Source organism: Alligator mississippiensis, chromosome 3 (assembly GCF_030867095.1).
Source record: "Alligator mississippiensis isolate rAllMis1 chromosome 3, rAllMis1, whole genome shotgun sequence".
Taxonomy (NCBI): Eukaryota; Metazoa; Chordata; order Crocodylia; family Alligatoridae; genus Alligator; species Alligator mississippiensis.
In genome coordinates, this window is record NC_081826.1 from 61,789,449 (window position 1) to 61,811,981 (window position 22,533).

The following is a 22,533-nucleotide window of genomic DNA, read 5'->3' on the forward strand; positions in this document are numbered from 1 at the left end:
CTGCCCTGGCCATGAACCATGCTATCATCACTGCAAGATCCCAGCCTCAGCCCTGGAGTACTTCCCTGCCCAGCAGCACTGTCAAGACACTGGCCCCACAATGTCATGGCCCCGCTGCTGCTGGGGTTTCCCTGGAAACTAACTGCAATAACATGGGCAGGGCTGCTGTGAAATGGAGTCTGCCATGGACCCAATCTGGCCCATGGACTGGACTTTCGCTGCCCCTAAAGACTTACTTTAATAGGTAAGTAATTTGACCTGGTAAAAGAAAATATAAAACATAAATCATTCTTTTATGATATTCTTGTATTCTGGCATGCTGAAACTATAAAATATTAAAAAACACAAGAAAAAGTATAAGAATTTAAAAATAGATAAAGCATTCATACTTGTGTGTCACTCTGACAGAACTAGGCTGGCTAACTATATTGATGCCATCAGCTAGCATTTCTTCACCATCAGCTCCAGCACCATCAGTGTTCTCCAAATCCTCCTTATTTTCAGCATTATGACGCTTAGTAATACTTCTGGATTTTAGCACTTGTAATTCTTCTTCTTCCAGGTTTATGTCATATATTTCACCTTCAAATTCCACAGACAAAGATCGAGTTTGTCGAGTGTGAACAAATCTTGGTTTGTACTCTGCAATGGGAGAGGAAAACATGCATGCTTATATACTTCTGAATGATTAATAGTAGTAGTAATAGTACTTTGAGATGTGACTTTTTAAACCTTTATTACAAAAATATTAAAAACAAAAAGGTAAAAGTGCAAAAGTGTGTGGTCCCCCAGCAACAAAAACGCCCTGTCAGCAACAAAAACACCGTATCACCAGAGACTGAAGCTACCTCTCTGCCATGCCCTCCAGAGCTATGTCCACATGAGCGTGGATGTTTGTTTCCCCGGGGACAAAAAGCAGTGGCACACCTTGTGGCACATTGTGCCACTGCTACTTCTCTCAGGAAACATCTGTGCCATGCACACTCTGGTACATGGCAGGTTACCCCGGGTGGGGTAGGGGCAGCTGGGGCCAGCACTGGGCTGACCCCAGCAGCCTTATTGGGGGTCCTGGGGACCCCCTGGGGCTGCAGCAGCAGTGATCCTGTTGCTTGGAGCCTGGCTGGCAGTTGCAGTGTGGCTTTGGCAGGTCAGGCTCTGGTTTTGGGCAGAGCGCACTGTCCCTGCGTGCTCTGCTTTGGTTTTTTTTGCATGTGTTTTTTGACCCCAAGATCTCCCGGGGTCAGTCTCCCCCCCCTTGCAGCACTGAGAACAGCTGAATGTTGGGTATGTAACCACAGACGTGTCTCTAGTGCCACATACTTCATCTGAATGTGGTCGAGAAGTCCATGTGGAGCTTCTAGAGCCCTTTGGGTAGGGTCACTAGTAGGGCCAGGATAGCACACCTGTGCCAGGCTGCTGATGAGCAGGACCTGGCCACTGTAGGAGAGGCTGGGCAGGCACCTGTGCCACTCCTGTAGTCATGCCTCAACCTCCTCACTGAGGCCTTCTCAGTTCTTGGGTACATACTAATTTCATAGACAGAACAAAGAGAATGAACTTGTGATTTGATGCACAGACATGAGATACCTCAGTTCACTTTTCTGACCTGAAAATTTTTTTTTTTCATAATCTTCAGCAAGTCAGAGTTGAGACTGGGTGCTTTACAATTTTGTTTACCCAACTTTTGACACCTAAGGACTGGTTTTCAGACATATTCAGCACTTGTAGATCCACATGAAATCATGTTATTGACACAATTTCCACATGGCATTTGCCTCATACATGGTTTCTTGTGCACTGGTAAACGAATGCTTGTTTAAGATCTAGTGGCACCTTTTTTCCATTCAAAGTTAAAAGGGCAAGATTTGACCCCCACCTTTTCCCTCCATGTGCATATAATGGATCTCCTATAACTTGCAACTTGCAGGGCTAGAAAAGATTCTCCCATTTTCAAGGGAATCTAGAACTCATTTCTATGCCTGGAAGGGCCTGAGTTTCTAGACTTAGAAATGTTACAATTTTAAAATACCATAAATCCTATTTTACAGATCCTACAAGTAACTAAGTCACTTTGCTTTAAAGGTAGAGAGATAATAAAAAAAATCCCAATAAAATGTGAAATACTCTCTAAATATATTTGTTTGTTTGTTTTACCAATAAATGTAAGAAGAGAATGGTATAAATATTTTATTTGGATTCAACTTGGATGACCTGCATAACTCAAGCATTTTACCAGTCATAATCAAATATAGGTATCCCAAACTCTTGGTGATAACACTTTCAAGCTATACCACACCATCTTGTAGTCTACATAATATATAAACATCTGACAATACAGTTAATCACACAGTAATAAGACTGTAGACCTTTCAGAAGGGGATAGTTTATTTCCTGTAAACAAGAGGTACCAAACTCATCAGGTCCCACAGGCTGGATGAGTACTGTGGGTCTGGTCTGTGGGATAGATTGGGCCTAGATACTGGCCCTTCATGCTGCCTGCAGCATGCACTCTGGATCAGCCCTCCCTGCCATATGTGGCATGCATCAGACTGGTCCTCATATGCCCCCTGCAGCATGCAGGGATGGGGCCAAAGCCAGAGTTAGCATGTGCTGCATGTGGTTCACAGGCTGCTCCATGGCATGCCACATATGCGTCCATTAGGCAGCACTGGACGCCAGGTGATGAGGCTCCATGAGCTATGTCATTGACTCCCCTCATGTAAATTGAAACAATGTCACTAGGTAGGTAATAATATATTTAAAACGGAAGAAACAAACATCTTTTTGAACAGAACTAAAATGATATTGGAATCGTTATATACGTTAAATATTCAGTGCCATCATGTTAAGGGAGTGAGGGGGAAGTGGAAACAGATTATAACATTTCATATTTGTGTCTGATAGATAAGACTTCATGTGAAATCCTGGAACTTTTAATATTATGTTTTCAGCTAAATTCTTAGTGTAACATAGGAAAAAAGAATTATCATCTCAGGGAGTTGTGAGAAAGTATATCCACTGACAGATAAAGCAGATCACATCCCAAACTTTCCATTCATTTTTTAGACACTCCACATTGAACCTTCTGCACAAGAATCTTCTGGAAGTGCAAACAGTGACCCTCATTTAAAATTTATTTCAAACCACATTTTCCTTCTAAACTAGTTCAATGGATGCCTGCTGACGTATAGAAAAAAACCATTCCCAGAGACTCAACGAAGATGTATGCCTTTCAGAAGAGAACGCCAGCTTCCATGCATTTCTCTGATTTACAATCCTGTGTTTTGTAATGAAGGAGTGGTTAAAGATATGCAGGGTCAAATAGATTCTGCAAGGCCCAAATCTCCTACTGCATTATTTATTAATCAAGTGACTGAAATACAGTTTGGAACATATTCCAATGTTATCTGAGAGCAGTTTGGAAAAAAAAGTCTGAATTTTTCCTTTGCCTATGAACTGTGTCTGATTACCATAATGCCCCTCTGATTGTTCTTTGCTTGGATGGAATTCAAAAGAGTTTTGTAAGACAAACTAATGTCTGGAGGTGGGATAAAGAAGCATGCCTTTCTGTGGTGCCATCTTTTGCTCTGCTCTACAATTTCCAGCTGCTGGATTTTGGGAAAAGTGTGTGAGAAAACCTAGTATGTGGGCAGGAGGGCATAGTATGGGGGCAGCTCAGAGCTGAATCTACACTATGACTGTCACAGCAGAAGTGGAAATAGGGGTGGATGAGTGGGGCACTAGCCCCAAGTGCCAATTTAGAGGGGAGCCCTGTGGAGTGCACACCACAGCAGGAACAGCCATGGTCTTTGAAGCTCCAGGGACAGTAAGACTGATACCCCTCTCTTCCCTCCAGGCTCTCTGCTGATGGTTCAAAACTCATTAGTTATGCCTACAACCAACAATATTGCAACTTTTAATGGAACTGTGGTGGCATGATGGCTGTTGAGAATTTTGTTCCATGGCTTGTAGATCCAGGAAGTCCACTAGGCTGGGAAAATGGCGGAGCTGTCCAAATTTGAGCTTGACAAAGTCCAACAAGGGGAGGATGGTTGAAGACAACCTTCACAAATTGAAACTTGGAGGGTTTCTTCTTCTACCTGAGCCCTTCCCAAACTAGTACTTTGTTTTGTTATTTCATAGATTTCATAGACATTAGGGATGGAAGGGACCTTGAAAGATCATCAAGTCCAGCCCCCTGTCCCAGGGGCAGATAGTCAGTTAGGGTCAAAGGATCCCAGCAAGGCAAGTGTCCAAATGTTTCTTAAGAGTCCAGAGTAGGTGCCTGCACCACCTCTGGAGGGAGTCTATTCCAGGCCTTGAGGGCTTGGACAGGAAAGAAGTTTTTCCTTATGTCCAGCCTAAAATGGTCTTGGAGGAGTTTGTGACCATTGGACCTTGTCATCTCTTGAGGCGCTCTGGTGAACAGGCGTTCCCCCAGATCATGATGCACAACCCTTATATACTTATAGGCTGCCACCAGGTCACCCCTGAGCCTGCGCTTTTCCAGGCTGAGGAGTCCCATAGCTCTCAGCCTCTCATTGTAAGGCCTGTTCTCTTGCCCTCTGATCATATGCATGGCTCTCCTCTGGACTCTCTCAAGCCTCTCCACATCTGTCTTGAATTGTGGAGTCCAGGATTGGATGCAGTACTCCAGCTGCGGCCTCACCAAGGCCGAGTACAGTGGGAGGATGACACCCTGAGATTTACTTGAGAAGCATCTATAGATGCAAGCCAGAGTTTTGTTTGCTTTACCAACTGCAACATTTCATTGGTGGCTCACGTTCATCTTGTGGTCAATCATGACCCCCAAGTCTCTTTCAGCTGTGGTGCTAGCGAGCATAGCATTGCCGAACCTATAAGCTTGCTGTGGGTCCCCCCCCCCCCCCAGTGGAGTACCTTGCATTTTTCAGTATTGAACACCATCGGGTTTATATCTGCCCACTTTCTAAGCCTATCCAAATCAGCCCGGATTACCATCCTATACTCAGGTGTGGATGCTCTACCCCAAAGTTTAGTGTCATTGGCGAACTTGGCCAGTCCACTTCTGACACCAGTGTCCACATTGTTGATAAAGACACTAAAGAGAACCGGTCCGAGGACGGAGCCTTGGGGGACACTACTAGTCATGGAGCACCATAATGATTCACTTCCATCGACTAATACTCTCTGGGTCCAACCTTATGTACTCAGCCATTTGAAATCTTTTTTAAGTCTAATGTCAGTTGAATAGTAGTATGTTTAATCTCATAGCGGCTTCATTTCACAGTGCAGTCCACCAGAGTACACTAGCTTCTAACTCATTAAACTACAAAAACGTTATGTTAGTTTTGATAAAATCCTCAGGTTATTAAGATATAACTTTTGACAACATTTTTTAATGTCTGATTTTTTGAAACACCTAGTGAATTTCAAAGAACAACATTTTAACCAATGTAGTATTGATGAAATAATAGTTGTATTGATTTTATGTTACTCTTATGTTTTATATTCAACCAGCACAATAGGTGGCACCAAAACATCATCATTACTACAATTGGCTTAAATAGTTTTCTTACTGTGGTATCAGCCAAGTAAGTTCCGACTCCTCAAAGAAGCAATTACTCAAATGTAGACTACAGGTGTATTTGTTACATATATAATTGCTTGCTGCTACAGCATTTCTCAGTTAACTTCACTCCTGCTACCTGATATCACCTACTTTGTGTATTAGGGTTTCTCATGAACTGTCTTTGATTTTTCCTCTGGGTCCTGCTGGCTCGGTAATCAGTATCTTCACAGTTGCAGTCTTTGTCTTTACTGCTGTATCCCCTGGAGTGTATGCTTCGTGTTCTCTTCCTGATGGCAAGCATATCACTAGATCCTTTACACTTGTGAATTCGAAGTTTGCCAGATGTATCTTCAATGCACTGCCACTTCTGTAAGTGGAAAATAGAGATGAATTCACAACACGGTTCCAAGTTCCACCTATTTCAGAATGTTTTTGTAAAACATAATGGGAGATGGCATTAAAAGCTAACCAATTCTTTAAATGATGGTTTGCAAAAGAAACCTTTTCAAGGATTAAATTCACTCACATTCTTCTGTCTCATCCTAGGCAAGCATGAACTTTAATTAAATCAGTGGAAATCTGCATAAAAAATACAACCCAGCCAAAAAAGATATATAAATCAAGGGAATCTAGACTAAACACATCCTTGAAGGGAACAAGTAAAAAGCTTAAATTTACTGAGCCACAGAGTACAGCTGTCAGGGATGTTTTCACCAGCTCTCCTTTTTTTTCCTTTGAAAAAATAAACTTTGGGTCTTTATTCTATGACTTGAAATTTAATGTGATTCAGAGGAAAAGAGATGAAGGAGAAGGACTGAGATCAGGTCAATAATGGGATTCCATGAAATGAGGAACAAATTCTGATGTGATTTATACTAATGCATAAAGCATTAACAATTAATTTACATCCTTAACAAAGTCTAATCTTATGATCTGCCCTCCTTAGAGTATTTACCCACGTCACCCTATGCTACCAAACTCTGCTGGGTCCATATATTTTATGCGAGGGGACAGAAGGGTGTTATCAGAGTGAGAAAAGTCACATATAGCCTGTCAGGGAAGGGAGAGGGAAGCATCTTAGAGTAAAGATTGGCAACCTATGGCCCACGGGATGGATCCAGCCTGCAAAGGTTCAACCTGGCCTAGGACAGTACGGGGCAATTAGGTAGTACATAGCTGTGCCATGCTGCTCCTTCCCTTCTGCAGCACCTCCCTCTGCAGTCCTCCCTGCTGCTCTGTTGTGCCTGTGCTTACCCTCACTGCTGCTGTCCTACAGCAGGACAGTGGATGAGCAGCATGGGTAAGAGCAAGCAGCTTGGATGCTCCAGGAGGTGAAGATAGGCAGCCCATGGCAGGGTGCTGGGTCGCAAGCTTAGCGGTACTGAGTCTCATAGTGAGGGAGAAAGAATGAGAAGAAGCAGAGTTCCTTTCAAACAGTCTGCGCCATGTCTGTCTGATTCTAATGCCAACAGTCCAGGATCCACAAGGATTTCTGTAGTGGGTTCCATTTAAATTGTAAAAGCACTTGAGGCTTTTCTTTTCTTTTCACACTATGCCTGTATCTCTAATTAAGAAACACATTACAAACTCTTAGCCCACTATTTTCAGTCAACACAACTACATTGCCATAGATTCCCTTGATCTTTTAATTTTTATTATGACACTTTTGCTTGAAAGTGTTGCCTAAGGCCTGTGATCTAGGAACTCCTGAGTTTAATCCCCAATCTGCCACTTCCTCATTGCACTGCTTTAGCAACATCAATGACAAAGTACATTTGTGGAAAATTCATATTTAGGCACCTAACTAAAAGTGCCCTTTTTGTCAGAGCTGATGAACATACACAGCTTGGACCTTTAAAGACAGAAAAAGAGAAGAAAAAAAGATCATTTTTGGTAGGGTCTTAGATAAGGATTTGATTGCTTACTTTAGGCACCCATTTTTAAAAATGTTGGTCTTAGTATCTCCAACGGAAAGAGAGGGAGAATACTGAGAAGACTGATTAGTACACGCATATAGATTTCTTCAAGCATGGACAGCGGTACTCCTACATCTACTACATACCTTTTAACCTAGCATACTAAACCCCTTATGTCAGGGATTGGCAATCTATGACTCACAGCCTTGATCTGGTCTGCAGAATCTTTACTATGCACATGGATCTAAGACAATTTGGCTATTATTATTAACAAGATAAATACAGATTGAATTTGAGAATTAACTGTATCTACTAAATATATACCAGATGTTTAGAAATATAAGCAACTATTTCTAGTACTCTTTAGAAATATAATGCTATTTAAAAATTCAGAATGAATATGTATTTCTTTGTCCAGCATAACAATTGAAATTGAAATGCCTTTTCTCTTGCAGGTGGATTCAATGGCCTAGTAGAGGGTCTTGGGGGGTTTTAAAAAATATTTAAACTAAACTGCTTAACCATGGACTTAATCCATAAAAATTCTTGGATTAAAATGTATTAAATAAATTCTGCAGATCCCCTTGTTTTTTCTTTTCCTTAAAAATAATAAAAGTCTAACTATAAAATGGCTTTGAGTTATACAATGGAATTTTCATATTTACTTTCAATGATTCTATAATTATGTTAACATAGTCAAGAACTGACCATGTATAATGCAGAGAGTCAGTCTAAAATATCGTAACAACCACTCTTCTGGCATTCAGAAGTAGCCTATGCCTAAAAGAAAGCTATGATCGGTGCAGACCTCAACTCTCCATCTTTCCTCCCTCCCCCATACTATGCTTTGAAATCTAGGCTCATCAATTCTGGGCTCTCTGTAACAGCTGATGTGGTGGCAGCAGCTCGAGCCAGGACCTGCAGCATGGGCTGGAACTGCTGCTACCAGGCCAGGCTGGGGCCAGAGCAAGCATGTTCTCTGTGCCCCAGGGTAGAGTGAGTTTGGGGTAGGAGCCTGCTGGAGCCAGAGAAAGTGTAAGCAGCAGGAAGGACAGGAGGAGACATTGTGGTGGGGAGAGGCTGTAGGTTGGACAGAGGTGGTGGAGTGGGGACAGCAAGAACAGGCAGGCAGCAGGGGGGTGCAGTCAGGGGGAAGGCACCAGCAGGAGGGCATGCTCCAGGGGTGCAGACATGTAGGGGGCAAGTGGTGGAGGGGACAGGCAGCAGAGAGCAACGTGTGAGGGGGAGGTCAAGGGGCAGGGGTCTAGATGCTTGACTCCGCCACTGCCTCCTGCAGCACCTGCCCCCCGTCACTGCTTTCCCCACTGCAGTGGTAGGGAGGACAAATTTAAGATGACCTTCCAATAATTAGATTATAAACATGGAAAATTATAACAAATTTATAATTTTTCCATGTATAGAACAGAATTATTGGGGGTGGGGGGGCTCATTTTAAATTCAGAGTTGTCTTGGATTTGGGTAAACATGGTAACTATTTACACAATACACCAATGCCATTGCAATGTGGGGTCCAGAATGGGGTCTAAGCACAGGCCAAATCTTTACTGATGGAAACACGTATCTACAGATGGCTGGCTGGATGTGTATATATAGTGCTACTGTCTTCTCTCCAGAGTGCTCTCCTTCTTGTGGGTGAACAGTGCAGTTGTAACTCAGAGGAGGGGGAAGTATAAAAGAACTGCTGCTAATGAGGTGTGGTCACTTGGCTCTGCGCAGAAAGTCTATCCACACATGTGCCTTAATGGGACTGCTGCTATGGTGTAAAAGCAATAAAATCTTGTCCTCAGATGACTTCACTGGGAGTTATGTGTTTATAGTTGAGGGCAGACTTTTGTCCAGATTGAATAAATTTGAAGACATATGGGAGCAGATGGGCTAATTAAGGTGACAGTGTTTGTACATGGTCATTTAACCTTACATTAGTATTGGCACAATTCCAGTTGTAACTTACACCCTTTATTAGCAAGACAGACAGACAACAGCAAAGGAGTTGACACAAGTGTTCAAATTTCCTAACTCTTATCAGTTTGCTCCTTTACTTCAAAATTAAATGTATTTCTTTACTCAGTATAATTAAATCCCCTCACAAATACTAATTTAGCCTGAGTCACTGCAGCCTACTACACAGTAAACATTTACTTAAGCAGTATTTTAAATTGACATTGTTCAGCTAATAGACTGTGATAGCTTTGAGGGAGTTGCTGCAACATATCATATGCAGAGGAAATTAATTAGGCAATTTGTGAAAAGTGTCTTAGCAGTGGGCATGCTAAGAGTTTTATGAAAGGCAATTATTGAACATTTGCAGTAGACATTTTAATGTTAAATATCTTGTCAAGTTTTATAGCCAAGCTATAAAACATTGAAAAATAGGCAATTGGAACTATAATACAGCTACAAGTCTTTTAGAGTTGCTGTCTAACTTTATATAATGTTCCCTTTTATGACCAACTTTGAATAATGTCTTTCAGAAGAAAAAGCGAGTGAGGAGGAAAAAAAAAGGAAAAATAATTACATTTAAAAACAAAACTATGTAATAAAAAGTCCTCAGTTTATCACAGTATACAAGAAATGCATAGTTGCTACTGTTTAAAAAAGCTAAACTTCAACCAATCTTACAATGTAAAAGGTAAAGTAGTTTGCAAAACAAAGTTAAAGAATAGATATCCAGGAGTCAGGTTCAATAGATAAGAAAACCATTTATTTGCCAACTTTTCCATTAAGGATATCACTTTTCCTCTGACAGCTTAAAGATTACTTTAATTTGGAAGAAAATCAATACTGGAAACATATGCATTTATGTCCTATGTTGAGTCTATTAATGGACATCCAATATACATTATCTCAGTAATCGCTCTTGGATCTTCTAGATACTCTTGTGAGCGCTTACAACTCAATACTATCAGTACAAGTTTCTCTGATCATCTATCAAACCTGTGATGAATCTTTCAAGTTTAGGCTGAAATCCAAATCTGCATTCAGACATATACAAAGAACACCCTGGGCAGTCCAGGATACAATGTGCCTATGAGGTTATAATAGCAGTGTTATTATAATAGCGCTATGCCTAATAGGTCAAAGGATTCTGAAGCTTTAAACCCAGGGATGAAACACATGTAAGAGAAGGTCTATGTTACACCATGCTGCTGTAATTATGGGAAATGTAAAGGTGAATACATTTATACATATATAAACCCTGAACTGATGTGGCCAGTAGAATGAAATGTGATTTAGAATGGTGACACTGATGCAAACATCCTAGAAGTAGGAGGTGGAGATAAAATAGAAATCAGTTTGTTTTTAAACACATGGTAAATGGATGTTACTTGTGAAACAAAGGTCTTCCCAAACATTCACTGAAGTAGAATAGTGAACCAAATTAAGAGGAAGGGAACTGGCAAACCTGGAAAAAAATACTTGCTACTTAAGGGAAAAGCCTGGATTGAAATATGGTATTCACCTTCTCTTCTCTCACCCCAATCTGAAGGATTTTCTCCAATAATAAAGAATGCTTTATCTTCATATTTAGTTGGCATGTTACCTACCAGAGAGTAATATAACATTTCCTGATGATTCTTAGAAATTACTGGGTAGCTAAACTGCAACTCTGTGGGGCTCTCTACACATGCAGGTAAAGGTGCGATAGGATCTAATGTGTAATCCACACAATCGTGCTTACTGCCATGCTACACATGTACAGCAGGAGGTGTGATTGTGGGATCCAGCATCAGACCCCATCATGCCTTCTTGCTGGTGCAGGGGGAGCCCGATTCTGCTCAAGTTTCTGCAGCTGGGAGCTCCTCAGGAGACGGGGCTCCCAGTCACAAGGCTGCCTCACACACCCCTCCAGATGGAAGACGCAAGCTGCTATGTGGTGCATCCTGCACCTGGGAGATTGCAGCAGCTGCAGTTGCACCTTCATAGCTGGGAGCCAGCATCAGCTGGGAGCTCCCAGGCTCACATGGGCCCCCCCCCAGTTGGGAGCTCCAGTCAGCTGATGGGGCTCCCAGCCATGGGGGCCCAGGCTATATGTACAAATTTGTAAGCTGGAGAGAAACCAGCTATAAAGTGATTACACTGACTCTTTCCAGCAATAACTTTATAGCTGGTTGGACCTTTTTAAGACATCATAGTTAATTTGCATGTGTAGCCAGTCTAAATCAATTGTGCATTTAACCAGGTAATTGTGTAATACATGTAATGTGCAGAGAGGGCCCGTGTCTGTCAGGTACCTGGTATGATTTTAGATTCTTCAAGGGATGGGTCTAGACTGAGGAGGAGATAAAAGAGCACATAGGGCAAAATTCAGCAAAGCACTGAAGTACAAGTTTAATTGTAAAAGTATGAACAGTAGCACTGAAATTAATAATATGCTAATAGTAAGTTTAAGTGCTCTATTGAACAGGGGTCCCAGACAGGGTGATGACAAGGGACATATGAGGAAGTGGTACTGAGCTGGCATAGGTGTTCTTCTGTGCAGGAATCTGGACATGCTAAGTTATCACCATCTTAGATACAAATAAGTACTGGTACTAAATAATAACCATTAGTCAAAGAACTGACTTATATTTTTTGCCAGATTAGTAGTTTTATATTTGTTTACATAAATGGAGCATTCATTAGTGCCTAATTTTAAACATGCAAATTCCATTAAAAAATATTTGTATTTGTATCTAGACTTTGGACAAACAAATTTAAATGGCTGACAGTGAAGATAATGAATTATGTAACAAACCAGACTGGTGATGGTTACTGGTATCTGTATGTAGGATTTTTTTTTAAAGCTGCTTTTATGGCAGACAAGAACATGGAAAATGACAAGCTGAGGCAATGGGCAAAATAAGGCATGAAGCCGTAGGCTGATTCTACTTCACTTGCTTATCATCATCAATGCTTTATTGCTGCTATAACTGTAGTGAGGTTGTTTTGAAACTAACAGAATTGTTGAGTGATGTTAATATGCTGTATCATAATTTTAGCTAGCTTTTAGTGGGTGCCTGGGATCTGGCCGTCGATTCCTGGCTAGCCATCTGAAACATCTATCCAGCTCTTACCGACTTATGTGTTTTTATTCATACTCTGCAGCTGGTCATAAAGCTGGCCTTTACAAATGTATGGTCTCAGGGATATTTATTTTATGAGAACATAGATACTTGAGCCAAACCAGGCTACACCTAATAAGCTACATTCTAATTTCTTTTTACAATATTATCTGTAGGTTGAATGATGGCAGGGGTCCTATTAGCATTACAAACAGACAAGCCTTTAACTGAATACTGATGAGATAACATGAAGAAAAATAAAATACAATTCTGTCACTTAAAGACCTAAAGTAAAAGTATGCATGAGAAATAAAAGGCACATATGTGTACATACAATATGAAATGCTTTTTGGCTTGGGCCCAAGAGTCTTACAAATTTACTGCAAAACTGATGTTTGGATTCAGCAGCATCTCTGTAGTGACTATCAGTAAAGCTTTAAAAGACATAAAAAAATCTTCTAGTTTAAGCAAACTTAATTGTATGGGCTTTAAGCATAGTTCTAAAATAGAACCAAATCTATAACATTACCTTATAGGGCAGTTCTAAGATAGAAATCCACATGAGTGTGGAACATTTTGCATCTCCAATTAAGAGGTTTTAAAGGAACACAGTGAAAGCTGGGACATATGACATTATACCTACACCAGGCTGGTTTAGTACATAAGCATGCATATTATGTAAACCTGTGTACAGTGATGCTATTTTTCCATTCTGCCATTTGGCTCTGCTCATTTCAACTGGCAGCAGACCGACACCTTACAAGTGCAGAATTCTTGCATGTTTCAATCCTCTGCTGTTCATAAGAGGAGAGCTGGCAGGTAGTATGGCACAGATGGCATGAGATGCATGGCCATAAAATAAACAAGCCCTGCCTATGGGTTTGGTGTGGTTGGGTCAACCAACCTAGAAATTGAAATATTAACATTGAGCATTATATTCTTCATGTTGGAGAGGCTGCAGAGTTGTTTTGTTTTTTTATGCTGGGGAGATTTAAAATTAAAATTCCATTTGGATGAAATTTTAGACCTTGAGAGTAACCAAGTCTAGTTAATCTGATACTGAATAAAAAGAATGGATTTCATCCGGTGGTGGAAAGAAGTAAAGCATCAGTTCATGGACCACAACCAGTGATAGTCATGTGGGAAATACTGTGAAATTACATAGGCCAAATTAAATACTGGGGTAATTTCCAATATAGGGGGAGGAAGGGGGAAGTGCATTAACTTGATCTGTGAGTGACAAGTTATATGGCCAAAGGAAAGCACTAATGGTACAGTAGTTACTTGCACAGCAGTTTGACATTTAGTGGGTGTCTAAAAGTTAGTGGAAGAGGAGAAAGGGTCAAGAGAATAAGTAATTAGTAGTAGGGTAAGCTGCATGTCCTTCTTCTTCCCTGATACCTCTCGCTATCGTGCACTCCCCACTCTTGATTTCAGTAGAAATTGTATCAGTGTATCTGAGGGCAGAATTGGTGCCACAAAGTTAAATACTACAGCAGTATTTGTTTGCACCACCACTTATCTTCTTTTTATTAATGTAAGGTGATTCTTTTAAATGCACAACATTTTAACCTTCTATCCTGATGTGTTACTGTATCATCTGTGCCCTACTGCTGGCACTGCTAAGAATTTATGTGCAAATGAATGTCAGTTATTTCTAATTTTAAGCACAAATGCCAATAGTGGTATAGCAATAAATACTTCCTGATTGTTATCTTATCAGCATAAAAGATCTGGGGATAGACCTGTCGCTGACTAATGGAAAATTACAAAAAAATAGCATGATAGACAAGCACAGAGACAGATAACCAATAATGAAGGAACTGAGTTGAACTCCACTGAGGTCAATAAGGTTGCATCCACTTAAGGCAAAAACACTAAGCTATACAAGAAGGAAATATACAGATTTTCTGCTGTAGCTACCTTCAAGGGCCCATCCAGAGCACTATCTTGCCGCACTTCCTCTCCGAGTTGCTAGGGAAGGAGGAAATAAGGAGCCTGCTACTCCATCTCTGTACCTACAAGATACTCCCACACTGGGAAATATGTAGTTTTTATTTTATTTTCTTTGCTTAAGTACTGTGGTCAGAGAACCTGGTTAATGGTATGGTATATTATAGTTGGGCCTGACTAAAAACTCTGTCTCACCAAGCACATGCATTGGAACAGGATGGGTAGAATGGAGTCAGAACTGGAATTTGAACTTTAAGCAATATCTGAATTGCATAGGTGACTCATACTCCAAATATAATAGAAAACTGTATTGAAACATCCCAAAATATAAAGTGAAGGAGGAGGAGCTTGAAATCCAGATGAGATGGAGGCACTGACAGTAAATAATGCAAAATTGGGAAGCTGTGCACTATTGTGTGGCCAGTCAGAAACCTTACATATCTTTGCGTAACAAAATGCATCCAATATGGGTGCAACATGCATTTGTGTACAAGGGTGTGTGTGCCTGTGCCAGTGCATACCTTCAGTTATATCTACCAAGATTTGAAAATCTGATCCTTTAGCAAAAAGCAGGCATATTATTAGGAAACAAGGTGGGCTGATTTAAATCAAAGTGATTCAAAATCACCAATTTTAATCAAAACTGAAATCAGCAATAGTGAATTTTAATTTTGTTTTGCATATGTATTTATACTTATTTTTCTAAAGACAGGCAGATACTCACTGGTTAAGGCATGCTGATTTGCAACTAAATATAGCCTGTACTCTAAATCTGGTACTTCTTTTTGCTAATCAAGAAAATACTCTTTATATATGCTTCAGTAATTATGTACAGCTTAAAGTACAGTCATTCAGATGTTTAATTTTGACATTCTATTATATTAGAAAGTCATGAAAGATATTACTTATTTACTAGGGCCGGGATTCAAATTTTCTTGCTATAGGCCTTAAATTAGGTATTGCCTCACCTAACTTTTAAGTCCCTGCCCCAGTAGGATGTTTCAAAATGATCCAAGTTGGTGCTTTTGACACAGTCAAAAAACAGACTTTGGGGACAACTAAAAGTGATTTAGTTTTAGGTGCCAGAATGGTTCATACAGAGCACAGACAATGGTAGGCACTTCCAATGGATGATTCAGAATGCCCAGAGGCACCAAAGCAACCAATAGGAATGGTTAAATTGCAGAATTCAGAGTATGAAACTGGAGATAGGCCTGTTGAAAGTCTCTGTGTTAGAGTCAGAAGAGAGAGCAACAAGGGTGATGTTGTGGTGGGAATCTGCTATAGACCACCAGTCCAGGAGGCATTGGTGGATGAGGCTATCTTCAAACAGCTAGCAGAAGTTTCCCAGTCACAGGCCCTGGTTCTCATGGAGGACTTCAATCACTCTGACTTTTGCCTGGAGGGCAATACAGCAGTGCACAGGCAATCCAGGAAGCTTTTGGAGAGTGTTGGGGACAACTTCCTGGTGCAAATGCTGGAGAGGCTAACTAGGGGCCATGCTCTTCTTGACCTGCTGCTCACAAACAGGGAAGAATTGGTGGGGAACGTATTAATAGATGACAACTTGGGCAGCAAAGACCACAAAATGACTGAGTTCAGGATCCTGAGGAAAGAAAGGATGCAGAGCATCAGAGTAAGGATCTCAATGCCTTTTTCACTTCAGTCTTCACATGCAAGGTGAGCTCCCAGACTACTACACCTGGCAGCATAGCTTGGGGAGGAGGTGAGCAGCCAACAGTGGTGAAAGAACAGGTTAGGGACTATTTAGAAAAGCTGGGCACATACAAGTCCCTGGGGCCAGAGGGGATACACCAAAGGGTGCTGAGGGAGTTGGCTGATGTGATTGCAGAGTCATTGGCCATCATCTTCAAAAACTTATGGCTATCAGGAGATGTCCCAGATGATTAGAAAATGGCAAACACAGTCCCCATATTTAAGAAAGGGAAAAAGGAGGATCAGGGCGGGGGGGGGGGGGGGGGGGACGGGGATGGGGACAGGGATGTACTACAGACCAGTCCTCAGTCCCTGGAAAAATCATGGAGCACATCATCAAGGAATCCACTTCTAAGTACTTGGAGGAGAAGGTGATTAGGAACAGTCAGAAAGGATTCACCAAGGGCAAGTCATGCCTGACTAACCTGACTCCCCTCTATGATGAGGTGACTGACTCTGTGGATGCGGGGAAACTGGTGGATGTGGTATACCTTGATTTTAGTGAGGACTTTGATACAGTCTCCCACAGCATTCTCACAGGCAAGCTAAGGAAGTACAGGCTGGATGAATACCCTGTAAGGAAGATAGAAAACTGGCTAGAGCATTGGGTTCTGAGAGTAGTAATCAGTGGCTTGATGTCTAGTTGGCAGCCGGCATCAAGTGGAGTGCCCCAGGGATCAGTCCTGGGGCCAGTTTTGTTCACTATTCACCAAAATGACCTGGAAGATGGCACAGAATGCACCCTCAGCAAGTTTGCAGATAACACCAAGCTGAGAGGAGTAGTAGATATGCTGGAGGGTAGGGCTAGGACTCAGAGTGTCCTCGACAAATTAGAGGATTGGGCCAAAAGAAATCTTGTGAAATCCAATAAGGACAAGTGCAAAGTCCTGCACTTAAGATAGACCAGTCCCATGCACCGGTACAATCTGGGGCCTGACTGGCTGTGCAGCAGCCCTGCAGAACAGAACCTGGGGTTACAGTGGACATTAAGATGGGTATGAACAACAGTATGCCCTTGTTGTCAAGAATCTCAAAAGCAGCTTCAGACCATCTTGAGGAATTGCGGACATGAGCTTTACAGCATGTCAAATCCAGGAGAAGTGTCGTGAACATAATCAACCTCTATTTGGCCTTCATCAACCTCTCTAAAGCCTTCAATTCTGTAAACTGTGAATCCCTATGGAAAATCCTGTCCAAAATTGGCTGCCCAAACAAGTTCATCAGTGTACTGAGACTTCTCCATGACAACATGTCAGCAAGGGTTCTCAGCAACAGGAATCAAACAGAACCTTTTGAGGTGAAAACTGGAGTGAAGCAAGGTTGCATCATCACTCCAATATTATTTTCCATTTTCATCTCCACCATAATGCACCTTGTTGACAGAAAACTCCCACCTAGAATTGACATTGTGTATAAGATGTATGGAAGACTTCAGCCTCAACAGACTCAACTCCAAAATGAAGACCATGATAACATCCATAATGGAGCTCCAGTATGCGGAAGACAATGCTGTCATTGCTTAATCTGAAATAGACTTCCAGACCATTCTTAATGTATTCTCGGAAGTCTACAAGTGTATTGGCCTAACTCTAAACATCAGGAAAATGCAAGTCCTTTACCAACCTGCTCCAAATGGAGAAACAAACCACCCCTTCATTCAAATCAATGGAGAATTTCTACATAATGTGGATGACTTGCCTATCTTGGAAAAACATCTTTCATCAAAGGCAGACATTCATTTGGAAATACAACACTGCTTGAAATGTGCAAGCGCAGCCTTTGGATGTCTTTTTAAATCATGACATTCTTGCTGAAATGAAGCTCTTGGTTTATTGAGCCATTGTCATTCCAGCTCTGCTGTATGGCTCGGAAACTTGGACCACATACAGAAGATATCTCTAGAGCTTGGAAAAGAACCACCAATGGTGCCTTCACAAGATCCTTCGGATAAGCTGGGAGGATAGATGCACAAACATTAGTGACTTGGCTGAAGCAAATTCCAACAGCATTGAGGCCATGATCATCCAAAACCAACTTTGCTGGATAGGTCATGTTGTTTGCATGCCTGACTCCCGCCTTCCAAAGAGAATCTTTTTCTAACAGCTGAAAGAAGGTCAGCAAAGTAGTGGCAAAGGAAATGCTTCAAAGTCACCCTGAAAGCAAACATCGACATCAACACTTCAAGCGGAGACCCTTGCACAGGACCAACCAAAATGGAGGAAAGCTTTTTGGGAGGGACCTCAACACTTTGAAACAGCTTGTCGACAGGCAGAAGAGGCAAAGAGGAAATGGCAAAAAGAACACCAGAACATCCAGAGCAGCTACACAGTGCCCATCCCTCCTGGAAACACCTGCCCTCACTGCAACAAGACATGTGGATCTAGAATTGGGCTATGGAGACACCTGCGGACTCACTATTAAGATCCTTGGAAGACAATCTTACTTGTTCATGAGTGTTCACTCATCATCAAGTAAAGGTATTAGTAAAGGTACTGCCCATAATCAACAGGAAGGCCTTTCTATTTATTATGTACCAATTAACAGGCTGGGGAACTTCCTTCTCATGGCTGGGGAACTCCCTTCTCACCAGTGTCAAGACAGAAAAGGATCTTGAGGTCATCATTGATGCCACAATGAATATGGACTGACAAAGTGGGGACGCGGTCAGGAAGGCCAACCATACCTTGTCGTGCATCCACAGATGCATCTCAAGCAGGTCCAAGGAGGTGATCCCCTGCCCTCTATGCGACACTGGTCAGGCAGCTGGAATACTGTGTCCAGTTCTGGGAGCCACACTTCAGGAGGGATGTGGCCAATATGGAGAGGGTCCAAAGGAGGGCCACCCGCATGATCAGATGTCAGCAAGGCAGGCCCTATGTGGAGAGGCTGAGGGACCTGAACCTGTTCAGCCTCCAAAAGAGAAGGCTGAAAGGGGATCTAGTGGCAGTCTACAAACTAGTCAGTCAAGGGGGACCAACAGGCATTGGGAGAGTCCCTGTTCCCCTGAGCATTCCCAGGAGTTACAAGAAACAACGGACACAAGCTAGTGGAGGGTGGTTTCAGGCTAGACATTAGGAGGCGCTATTTCACTGTCAGGGCGGCTAGGACCTGGAACTAACTTCCAAACGAAGTGGTGCTGGCTCCTACCCTGGAGGTCTTTAAAAAAAGGCTGGATGAACATCTGGCCAGGGTCGTTTGACCCCAGTACTCTTTCCTGCCATGGCAGGGGGTCGGACTAGATGATCTCCTCAGGTCCCTTCTCACCCTACCAAGTATGAAACTATGACACAGCTAAAAACATGCTTGACAGATGATTAACATTTATATATTCTAGTTGTTAACCTCAGCAAAGTTGAGATGATGTTTCTGCATGCTTTACCCATATTACCCAATGGCTTCAGTAACTTTTTGAGTTACGTAAGCAGACTGTGGTTCTCACTAACAATTTTTTTTTTAAATTGAAGAATTGTTTTATTTAAATAATAATTGCCTTAAAGACAATATTATGCACATGGAATTATGTTTCAAATCTTCCATGAGTGGCTACAGATTCATCAATTACACAATAAATAACATTTGATTAGGGAGTTTCACTTCAAGCCTTGAATAAGGGGTCAATGTATTGTTGCCCAATCCATGTATCCAGGCACTGAATTGTGACTCAAAGTCATTGGCTTCTGATTCCTCCTTGGCTTCATGGTGGGAAGTAACCTGAAACAACCTTTTACTTGGCCAGCCACTGATGTGCTGGCTGATGCATTGCAGAGACAAGGAACAAGAATGAATCTCCCCACCCCTGACTGCCAGCCTGTACAGGATGGAAAATAGCAAACTCATGGAAAAATCTTTCCCCACCATGCTGCAACTTGCAATATGTGTACTTCCATGTGAGCTAGGTAGCAGGTCTTCTTTATTTTTCCTTATTTCCCCGTGTGGGTGTGAAGGGCAAACTGTGAGCTGCCCTGAAGAGGTAATCAAATTCTTAAAACACTATGATATACCACAACGGGTTTTTTTGATAAATGATTTTAGAGCTACTTGAGGAAAATGGTATTTGTAGTATATTCCAGAAAATTTTCATTCATTCATTACATCATCCCTGGAATCACATTTCATTATGGCATATACAGTATTTCTGCTGTTCATTGCTCACCTGTCCTGGTTGCTCACACGCTGTCTGGTACCTTGCTTGTTGGCATAATTCCTTTACTCTCTCATATTTTGGTAAATGATTAGACTGTTGAACTGTTTTATTGGGCTCCTCCTTCTTGCGCAGAAATTTGCTTTAAAAAAAGGTGAAAAAAAGATTAACATTTCACATATAGTGTACCCTCAAAAATTTGGAGAGGATGAAATTAACTAAAAAAAAATCAAAGTTTATCCTCTAGTGTCTACCCTTGAAGAGAAAAATATTAGTGTGCTAGTAAGATTTAACAAGGGCTCCTGTGGTGAATGGGTAATTCAAGTGATGTGCTGAAGATCTACTCTAGTAGCCAGCAGTAGCTACTGCTGCACAGTAGTGGTGGTGTCATGGTTAGTGCCTGCTGATGCTACGTCACTGTGATGTAGCATCTTGTAAAGATGTGCCCTACATAAACTAATCATATGGCCATATCCACAGAACCTGTGAAATCCACAGAACCTGTGAAGTCCACAGAACCTGTGAAGTCAGGAATGCCATAAAGGGAATTTCTGTAATACTTTCACTCTGAGAATTTTCACAGTAACAATAGACGAATTATAAGAATGTTAGGGAAAAGAGTAATAACTATGTTTTTGCCTGAAGCAAGGATTTTTGTGGATGATATCTTTTAGTGGACCAGTGCGTACAGATTCGGACAAATTTTCAAAAGCAATGCATTTTCTTTATGGATTTTCTATTGTGAGCAGAAAATTTCAATAACTTCCCTCTTTTACTAGTGCTGGAGTGGTTTTGTAGCCATGATGGTCCAGGAAATATGCATAGGTGTATTTTTATGCATCTCATTTACACATAGACTCTTTCTTTACTAAACAAAATGGAGAAAGATTCCTAACCAAAGAGGAAAAAATACAGGAGAAAGTTGCACATCTTACAAATAGCAAGAATTCGAGCAAAGTGATAGATAGGAAGGAATATCAGCCAGGCGAGTGATGATTAAAAATCAGTGGAGGGGAAGTTAAAATCATTTAAAACGTGTTAAGGACTGGCCAGTAAATTTGTTGTAGAAAGCACCCATCCAAATCTCTTATGCAAGCAGGGAGCAAAGATGGCCATGGGCTGTATAAGTGGCAATAAGGAACTTGGAAACAATTCATTCCGTGCTTGCTTGCAAAATTTATAACTTTGCGATCATAAAAAAAGGAGGGAGAAAGAATGAGGATATGAATATATGCATGTAAGTGAGTTTTTCCACTAGGCAAGTTTCCCAAAACTCTCTCAATTATAATAATTACCCTCTTTCCACTAAGAACGTATCACGCCAAATTTTCGTCTTCTTGTTTGTTCGAAATCTGAAAGCAAAATAATATTTACTGCTTGCAACTGTGACTATTTTTGAAAAGCACTGTTAATGTTAATAATTTTTTTTTTAAAAAGCCTCTCTGCTTAGGTATACCTGAATCTTTATAAATGTGCTATTTAAAAACAGTTTTAAAATCTGACAGCTGTGGTCACTGGTCCTGACACAGCTTATTTTGCCACAATTTCTTTTCCATTCAGTTGATTTACTTAGGTGTTGGCTCCAGCCCTGGCTTTAAGAAATGGCAATGACCCACCTGTTTCCTGGCTTTTCTAAGTCTAGAAGTTTTAGGACAGACTTGCCATCCATATCTGGAGGTGTGTCAAGTCCTGCAATATCCAGAACAGTTGGAGCAAGATCAATATTCAGCACTATCTGAGGCACTCTGCAAATTAATAGAAAAGGTCATAGTTGTATTATATGTACATTCCATAATCTTTCACATTCTCTTGGAGTTAGAATGACAATTAATGTTTATGGGTACTTTGAAGATGTAAAGCTCTATAGAAGCGTTAAGTTTAAAGACTGCTTCAGGAGGACAGTGACTTTGAGAATAGCAGACCAATATTTGATACAGTCACAAAGAAAGAGCATCAGAACTAAACACAATTAAATAAAAAGTGAATTTGGCCCCCTTATTCTTCCTAAACCCCTCACAATAAAGGTTGACTCTATCCATTCTACTGAACCAGAGTATAAACATTAGGGCTGGAAGGGACCTTCTGAGATCATTGGGTCCAGCGCCCTGCCCAAGGGGCAAGAAGTCAGCTGGTGCCAAATGATCCCAGCAAGATGAGCATCCAAGTGTTTCTTAAATGTGTCCAGAGTGGGTG

At 41.3% G+C, this 22,533-nt stretch overlaps 1 protein-coding gene across 4 annotated transcripts in view; it reads right to left on the reverse strand.

Moving 5' to 3' along the window:
• The window catches only part of SULF1 (sulfatase 1), a 175,868-nt gene that overhangs the window by 16,585 nt on the left and 136,750 nt on the right, over window positions 1-22,533 (reverse strand). For all 4 annotated transcript variants that reach the window (XM_059723992.1, XM_019498559.2, XM_059723990.1 and 1 more), the window contains 5 exons: window positions 21,957-22,085; window positions 21,636-21,692; window positions 20,353-20,482; window positions 5,702-5,918; window positions 390-642 (listed from right to left, as the gene is read on the reverse strand). In XM_059723992.1, the coding sequence (XP_059579975.1) occupies window positions 390-642; window positions 5,702-5,918; window positions 20,353-20,482; window positions 21,636-21,692; window positions 21,957-22,085 (786 nt within the window). The remainder of the gene's footprint in view (window positions 1-389; window positions 643-5,701; window positions 5,919-20,352; window positions 20,483-21,635; window positions 21,693-21,956; window positions 22,086-22,533) is intronic.